General features: G+C 43.5%; 3 protein-coding genes across 3 annotated transcripts; all 3 read right to left on the reverse strand.

Moving 5' to 3' along the window:
- Positions 1-5,212: 5,212 nt before the first annotated feature.
- Positions 5,213-5,476, reverse strand: SARC_02988 (hypothetical protein; the record flags this gene model as incomplete). The annotated part of the gene is made up of 1 exon (XM_014303240.1): positions 5,213-5,476. One exon carries the CDS (start codon positions 5,474-5,476, stop codon positions 5,213-5,215), a length of 264 nt encoding a protein of 87 aa, XP_014158715.1.
- Positions 5,477-6,029: 553 nt separating this feature from the next.
- SARC_02989 (hypothetical protein) lies at positions 6,030-6,446 on the reverse strand (the record flags this gene model as incomplete). Its single annotated transcript, XM_014303241.1, has 1 exon — positions 6,030-6,446. One exon carries the CDS (start codon positions 6,444-6,446, stop codon positions 6,030-6,032), a length of 417 nt encoding a protein of 138 aa, XP_014158716.1.
- A 1,828-nt stretch (positions 6,447-8,274) lies between these two features.
- On the reverse strand, positions 8,275-9,021 carry SARC_02990 (hypothetical protein; the record flags this gene model as incomplete). Its single annotated transcript, XM_014303242.1, has 1 exon — positions 8,275-9,021. One exon carries the CDS (start codon positions 9,019-9,021, stop codon positions 8,275-8,277), a length of 747 nt encoding a protein of 248 aa, XP_014158717.1.
- Between the last annotated feature and the right edge of the window lie 162 nt (positions 9,022-9,183).

Genomic DNA, 9,183 nt, shown 5'->3' on the forward strand with positions numbered 1-9,183 from the left:
GGTCGACTGGACGTTTCTTACGCTTCATTGTCTTAAGCACATATGAAGGATGAGCATTAAAGCTCGGGATAAATGCTGTAGACGGATAAGTTTTAATTTCCGTGCTTTCAGACGATGGAAACATGCTATCTTTTTCAGCTTGTGACTTATGCAGGCATTTACGCCATTTTCGATTAAAAGCTTTTAAAAAGTTTTGACTGTCGAAAGCATCTGAAGTCAACTCAGCGAAGTCAACTCAGCTATTGTACCGTCTATAAAGCGTGTACGATAGTATGTATAGCCTCCCTTATCCTTTCTCCATATAATGTCTTTAAATTCAGAAAGATCAAGAGGGTCATTAGAGTCATGTCTTTTTGCGAGTATAATCTCTGTAGTCGGAATACGACTTGTGCCTATATCAAGCGCACTAGAACCATCAGGGTTATTTACCTCGTGCGTTCCACTTTTAGTGTCTGCTACAGAGATTACATATGGACCTATCCATTTGGATATTAATACAGTAGCATCGGAATTACGTTGACGGATATTAACTCTGTCTCAAACCTGATACTCTGCTATCTTTTTGGTAGCATTCCATCCATTTTGCCCTTTTAATAAGGCATTATTGCGTGTTTCTCGCAAGCAAGGATATACAACGTTATAAATACGTTGTACCTTCGTTAACCATGGTAACTCATGGTGATTAGGTTCGTCCTTGTTAAAAGCTATTTGTAACTCACTATATCTGCCACGAAAATAGTGAGCGGGTGTTGTACCTATAACCGGATCAGCACACTCGTTCATCTGTGTTGGTACCCACTTAAGGTGGAACGGCCAATCATCTGCATCATCCGTTAATGCAGTACGTAAGAAGAACTTTAAGTCTTCTATGGCTCGTTTCATTCGCGCCTTGTGTTTGCGGTTTATATGGTACACCCCTTTTATGGCACATACCTGATACGAGTACTAACGATTCCATTACGTCATCGCAGAACTCGCTACCGTTATCAGTACACATTATACTTGGCCACCCGTGGTCAGCAAAGACTTGGCAACATAATTCTGCCACGGTCTGCGTACTCTTGTCCTTTAACGGATAGGGCAACTTATATCGTGACGCCACATCAAAGAAGTGGCATACATAACGGTCGCCTGTGTGCTCGAACGTAGGCAGGTCAACCAGATCAATGATCACCCTGCGCCATGAAACATCTTCAGTCACACTCTTAAGCGGTGCGAACCCATAGCGCTTAATCTGGTTGAGATCACAGTCTGTACATGACTGATATACTCTATCAACTAAAGTTGCCAGCTTAGTGTGCGCGATTCCGTTTTGCTTAGTATCTTTAAGTGCGTCTACTACGTTCTGGTGCTTCAACTTATGGCTTTGCGTCAGCCAAGCAAGAATGTTTTTATCATTCTGCTTCTCCAGAATAAAGGTAGGGTGTTGAGAATCCACTTGCGTGGTCTCTAAGTCTGTAGTGCTTTCAGACTCCTGTCCTGCTTTTGCATGAGTGTCATAAGTGCGCTCATGTGCGATAGATACACCTGACTTATTAAATAGTCACATTATATGTGTATACGCTTCAGGATTGTCTTTCATTGATCCCTTTAGAAATAGGATTTGAAAGAGCTCAGGCTTGGACTTTATGTTATTAAACAGAGTCCTGTCTAGAGACTGACGCTTCTTAACAGTAGTGTCATTATTAGATTGGATTTCTTGTGCACAGACTTCAAGCGCTGTGTTGCCTTTGAACTGCTTAACGTTCAATTTAGTAGAGAGTGGAATCTCTGATTCTTTGACCTTGTTAAGGAAGGTCTCAGAAGGGGTCCATTTGGTTGTTCCAATGGGACCTATACGACATATTTTAGTATGTCTCCAGGGCGTCTTCTGGACGGCTCGGGTACCCTGATATAGGAAAGTATCTACTTCCCTATCTAAATATATTGGCTCGCATTGTATCTTGCTTATTAATTTATTGAGCCATGGATCTTTACACCGTAATGGGCAACACAACGTGATGGTAACTTTATGTATATGGACATAATTTAACAGCTGGGCAATTAACTGCCATAGTGGATTAGCCCACGCATTATGTTTGGAGAGGTATATTTGAAAGGCGTCTCCCAAAGGATGATTTAAAGTCCTGTAATTCGATAGTTGTGCATTATGATGTGCAGCAAACATATCTATGGTATGTGGCCCCAAATATCTTTTGAGCCAGTTCAAACCATCTGGGATTACATTTCCAGTCAGTGGCTAGAAACTCACGTACGGATTTATTAAAGTCCGGTACGAAGCGTGATAACATATCCGGTAAATGTTTATGTATTCCTGGCCGATGTTTTATATCAAAATGAAACTTTGATATTGTATCATGCCAGCGACTCAATAATTGTGAGTCGGGTTTCATCTCTTTTATATATTGAAGAGATTTTTGAACACGCATCAGCGTAAATGCTGTTCCGTAAAAGTAATCTCGGAAGAGTGTTAGAGCTGCCACTATGGCTAATAGCTCTTGTTTAACGGTTGGGTAATTCAACTGTGAAGCATTCATTGCTCGACTAAAGAATTGTATATATCTAGGTTTGTTATCTATAACTTGATATAATACTCCTCCTAAGGCTAAGTCAGAGGCGTCCGTTGCTTTTTCAAACAGCATGCCATCGACTGGTTTTTGTACAACAGGGGCTTGCTGGACTGCGTGTTTGAGCGCTTTAAATGCGTTATCACACTCTTTAGTCCACAAGTCTCCTGGTTTGCCTTTATGACATCTTAAGTGTCCAAAAGGTTTAAGGTAGTCAGCCAAGTGTGGTACTCCATCTGAAAAGAAGTTTACAAACCCACACATGCTGTTAACATCTCTTCCTGTAGTTGGTTCTCGCCAATCTAACAGGTGTTCTACCTTACCGGGGTCGATTTTAATACCTTCCCCAGATATTCGGTAGCCTAAGAGCTGTATTTCGCTCATGGCGAAGTGACATTTCTTCTCGTTAATCTTGAAGTTTTGCTCGTTGAGTCTCTTAATGACTCGTCTGACTAATGCGGCGTATTCGCCATTAGTTTTGGAAGATGACTATGTCATCTATGTAGACTTGCACGCTAGGCATGTCTGCAAACATTTCTTCCATTAATTGTTGGAAGAATGCTGGTAAAGAGTGTAACCCGAAAGGTGCACCTCTGAACCTGTTTTGTTTACCTTTCCAGGTAAAACTAAAGTACTTACGATGGTGTTCATAAATTTGCATTTGATGATACCCTTGTGTTAGGTCTATGGATGTAAACACCGTAGCACCTTCCATTCGTCTCAGTAACTCGTTTATACGAGGGAGACGGAAACTATGAGTCGGCAATAACTTATTTATTGGACTCATATCTAGACATACTCTGACTTTCTTAAATGTTCCGTCAGAGTTGTGTTAATCAACTGCCAATAATGCTAAGTTAACTGGCGTTTGTTGGTAATTGATTTCATTTACCCTATCGGACAACCATTTCTCAACTTGTATTTTAACTACAGCTTCGTGTCTCCAAGAAACATAGTTTCTTGAAGGGAATTTGAGCTAAGTAAAGTCTACCTTGGTTAAGTCAAGGCTGACATATCCGTCGTTAAAACGAAATTTTGCCCAATCTGTGATCTTTATCTTCTTATTTACTAGAATCAGATCCATGATTTTATCCACAAAGTCAGGTATTAATTCTGACGGGGGCTTACATGGTTTCAGACAGCTATCGTCTGATTGATCCTTTAATGGATCTATGTTATTTGGTAAACCAGTTACGGTTATACCTAGAGTGAGTAAGTCACTCATTCCGACTATTAGGTCGTACTTCTGTGACATCTTAACTATCACAGCTTGGGTAGTGATATTTATATCATCGGCCAGGGAGATTTCAACATCTGTGGCCATGGTATCACACTTAGAAGTTTTGTCATCTGCTAAGATTAGGTGAGTAGTTTGAGTGCGTCTGGATAACATACCCAGTCTTAACTGGTTTCCGACGATTGTCGACCCAGTTGGGTAAAGGTGGCGGAGTATTTTTACCTGCCTCTGGGTCTATAGTACCCTCAAGAACGGGCGACTCATGGCCGGGTGTTAGAACAGGCGAGTAATTAGCCTGAAGTTCTGGTGGTAGTACCTCGTAAGATACAGATACGCTGAGCACATCCGGCTCATCTGCCACAGGTGTAGCGCTCAGGTCTTTACGCTTTTCGGGCGTAATTTCCTGTTGACGTTCTGTCCACTTCTGTAGGGCTTCAGTAATGCCCGGAGAAACATTTGCTCGCGTAAGTGCTGTGTATGTTTTCCTGATCTATACATTCGAACTACATGTTTAACAGTCATGTCTTTCATAAGGGCGGCTAACCGATTCTTAAGATCAGTGTTTTCAGTAATTAACTTACTTATGCGCGTTGGTTCAGTGGTCTCGGACGTAGATTTGGGTTTGCCACTTGAGCTTGCCTCTTCTTCTGGTTCCGTTATAGGTACCTTCTGAGATTCGTCTTTATCCCCTATAATTGGGGACTTTTCTTTCTGAGTTTCGTCAGAAGAATTGGTTGGGGCGCCTTGAGACGTGTCCATTGTTTCACTTCTTCGCTTCGTAAATGCAAGTTTTGAAGTTGAAGCAATTCATGCTATATTCCTGTTTTGCATGGTGTTATTTACGTATTGTTTTTGTATTTAACATTTTTTATGGTGAAGTATGTGTGTACTATGTGCAAACTAATGTGATTTTCGGATTGTTTTCTTCATGTGTGGCAGCTGTTTTGTAAGCCATGTATCTGTCGTATATCTCTGTCAATAGTACGAAATCTATGTATATGTAACTTTATTACAATATGTCTATAATTTGTTGTATCATACATTCGTTTGCCGTCGTCGCACGCGAATGCAGAAAGGACGCAGCCCCGGCCCGACATACCATCGACCCAGGCTGCTCTAACCTTGTACCAGGCGTCGCTGTCGTCGACTCTCACGCGTTTGAATCCGCTTTCGATATGTTGTCACCACGTTTGGATTGTCGAAAGCATGCGCTGTCACCCATGTAGGAGTGTCATTGTGGCGGTGGGAGATGATGTGTCGAAATGTTGAACCCTCTTCGCCTCATAGCGATTCATCCAGCAGTGGCTCTGTAGCACGATAAACTAGCCGAATAATCTCATAACTGATTGGACGGTCTTTGAGCTCAGGTGGCTTGCCTCAATCCTCCGTCCGTAGATGGTAACTCTATTTATCGACTATGAATATCGTATGGGTCAAGCAAAGGTTCCATAGCTTGGGTCGTCGCCCCCTGTGCGAGTATCATGACACCATCACCCGTCTTAAATTCAAACAAATCAAACTTACGCATCTGGTCAGTAGCCTCCGCCATGGTATCAGTATACTTGATCGTTTGCTGCTCAAGTTTTGGAAGAATAGTCTTTTTCGGTTCATCCAACCGCTTTAGCCACGCATCATTCGTCGCAGGAATATGACCTGGTAAGTCACCAATCATGTTTGCAAACGGAACATGGCGGCGACCAAAATAACTACTGAATGGTGCTGATTTGTGACGCCGTGATATCCTGAGGTTCTGAGCGGTAGACGTTCATCCCACAATTCCGGACAGCCAACACATAGTGCGCACACACATTTGTGATTTTCTTTGTGTCGACGCTTTACCTCACCCAAGGTCTGAGGGCGGTATTGTTGATATGTCTTGTGTATAATTCCGAGTGCTCGTATAATAGACTTCACGATATTATTCACAAATTCGATATCCTCGTCACTTTGAATCTTACGAGGAAACCATGCTCACCAGAAACCGATACTGATTCTGTCGCGACGGTCGTCGTGACGGTCTTCGCATCCTTTGCAGGTATTGACCGAAGAATCACATTTAGAATAAAAACTTGTTCCCTTTCGTAGATGTAGTCGATATAGGGATCAGATCCATTTGTATATGATCCCATGGATACGGTGCGGTAATACATATCAAAGCATGGAACCCCTTCTTCATAGTATCACGTACGACATAGTTTGGGGATATCTTTCGTGATCGGAAGTATTTAGTCCCAGTTATACCCATCATCCCTCATCTGTTGCACAGTCACTGCCGGTGCAGGATGAAATTGCCACGTCAACTGTACTCGACGATTAGCTTCTTCCTGCCCTGGGTGGTTAATCACCGTAGCCCCCGCACACACTTCAGGAATTTGATCGGTAATCGGTTGCGTCCGCCAAGTCATCTCCGGCTGTGCCCAGTTGTCTTTATAACATTCACTAGCCTCCTCACATACAGGTACCACCAGACCCAAATCGCACCAGAACGATGGATTGACCTTGTAGCCCGAGAGCATCGACATCGTGAGGCCCACAAAATGCTTCCGTACGACAAAGATATCCGGATACAGTTTCCAACATGATGTGTAGAACACAGCTGGGTAGTTAATCTCCGCCGTTCCCTCATGAACATGACTCCACATGTCTTGCAACTTGTTCAATTCTCCCGGTACAAGTGAAACAGAAAAGTTGAATTGCGTAATGATGTGGTGTCATCGCTGCTGCAGACCATTCAGTTTTAATGAGTATTCATGTATATAAGTGCCCTATGATCCGTGTGTACAGTAAACTGCTGTCCTATTATGTGGTCATGAAAGTGAACCAAAGCATATGTAGGTATATGCTCACAGTTCCCTCATTGGTGTCGCATATGTTTGCTGTGCCTTATTAAGGATCTTTGAAACGAACATCAAGTAATATTTGCGTCCATCAATCAGCTGAAACAACGCCCCACCAATGCCATGATCATTAGCGTCCGTTTCCAACTCGAGTGACACACCATCAACCAGAAAGTTCAAACGAGCTACCGACACTATTGCTTCCTTCATCTGATCCTATACTAATTGATGTTCCGGTTTCCAGCGATCCCCAATCGGTTCCATTGGCTTAAGCTTAGAGAACATCCGAAATGGGGCCCCCTTATGTGCAAAGTATGTACCATTTCTTCTCTCACGGCAAAGTGACACTTCTTCTGATTAAGTTTGAAGTTATTATCCGTCAAACGCCGAATGAACTCTTGGACAGTAGCGATATGTTCCTCATAGTCGTCGGACGCAATGATAAGATCATCAACATAGCATATTGATTTGCAGTGAGTCTAAACATACCCGGATTTTGATAAGCTCTCCTGGCGGTGTAAACGATGGCACCGCCAGCAGGGGAAGATTGACAATTGATGCCGATGTCTGCCGATTGATGACTATCTCATGTTCCCATTTGTGAACCTGCTTTGTCACATGCGGTTTGTACTTGTCGGATACAAAGTTTCGTGTTTGTCGTCATAGGCCCAATAATTTATCTCGAGGTATCGGGAATGACACTTTACTACCCGGTAACATGCATCGAGCTGCATTCAATATTGTCTCGTTAGCGTCCAGATACTGTCGAAAGCGGTGATGTATATCCTCCGGTTCCAGCAGGTCGGCAGCCATCCGAAGATTAATTGCTTCTAGAAGTTTATCTATAACCCTTCGATTAATCTCTGGGCATGGTGACAAAAAGCTAGGAAGCCTAACCCCAGGTCACCCATAATATCCATGCCTTGAATTATATCAATGTTATCCGGTAAGATAATAAACTCAACCGTACAGCTCTCGGTCGATGCTGTACCGTATTGAACATTTGTTGAATGTGTTGTACCAAAGCGCGGTGTGCGGAACGCTTTGTCCGTCAAATAAATATCCTTAGCTGGTGGCGTAATGGATTGACTTGCCTTGGCTGCGGATGCCTGAGTGATGACTGAACTGTTTGCTCTCGTGTCAATGAGAGTACGCATGTCATGGCCGTTCACTTGTAAAATAACATATACACGGTTGTCGGTAGGAAATAATGTATCTTTTACTGTAAACATTCTTGTCGCTGTCCGCCCAAATGACATGCACACGTTCACGTCACACACCCCCGCATCTCAATCTGACCTTGTCTCGTCTTTCCAACTTACTGGGGCTTGGACGTCGTCCATCAATTCATCTTCACTTTGTATGTATGACTCGTCGACCAAGTCATGATTATACATTACTTCATTTTCTCTCATTGGTGGCGTATTGTATAGGCTTGCCCTATCTGCGGATACCTGATGGTGACTGAACTGTATGCTCTCGTGTCAATGAGAGTACGCATGTCATGGCCGTTCACTTGTAAAATAACATATACACGGTTGTCGGCAGGAAACAATGTATCTTTTACTGCAAACATTCTTGTCACTGTCCGCCCAAATGACATGCACATGTTCACGTCAGACACCCCCGCATCTCAATTTGACCTCGTCTCGTCTTTCCAACCTACTGGGGCTTGGTCGTCGTCCATCAATTTATCTCTACTTTGTATGTATGACTTGTCGACCAAGTCATGAATATACATTACCTCATTTTCTCCCGTCTCTGCTGTTGGTCGATCAGGCATCTGATCACCGTCTACCATGTTGACACGCGGGCGGAAGCTATTACCTGACCCTTGTAGTGCGCGTGTCGATGCACCTGTGGTCGATATACGTAGCATAGAGGTACCACTAGCTTGTGTGCGAGTACCCGTGCTAGTTTGGACTGATGGTCGCTGTTGTTTAAGACAGCGGTACGCATGTTCTGGTCCCGGAGGGAGATTGTGCCACACGACCGACAGCGAACATGAGGGTTCGATGCTGTTCGGACTAGCTCGTTTATTCGCCTCAGCACGTAAGTGTGAGCGTGAACGCGAACCGCCCTGAATCTGTTCTGGTCGCGACATACTTCCCTTACGATATTCTTCCGCCTTGTCAATGTTCATTTGGAATACGTCACGCATTTGTTCAGACGAGTAGTCTCGCCAATGCGGGTGCATATGAAGCGTATCACGGTAATATACTCCCCCGGCAGCTTGACATATAAGATTAAGCACATCGTGATTGCGGTATACCTGTAGCGGATTCTCATATTGGCGCGTCTCCACAAATTCCACTTCACGTTCAAACTCCCGAATCTGTGTCTCCAGTGGTACGAAGGCTTTACATAGATGCCAATACATTCCTATATGCGTTGTCCTCCAAGTCCTGTTCGGGTGTGCGTACGATAAAAGCAGTAGCTTCCTGAAACGACATCGACTGCAATTTTTGTTCGTTCTCCACAAAAAAATCAATAGCGCCTTAGGTGTCCCTTCTTTCTGTAAGGCCCTATGCAAACCCAGCTG

Source organism: Sphaeroforma arctica, assembly GCF_001186125.1.
Source record: "Sphaeroforma arctica JP610 unplaced genomic scaffold supercont1.143, whole genome shotgun sequence".
Taxonomy (NCBI): Eukaryota; class Ichthyosporea; order Ichthyophonida; genus Sphaeroforma; species Sphaeroforma arctica.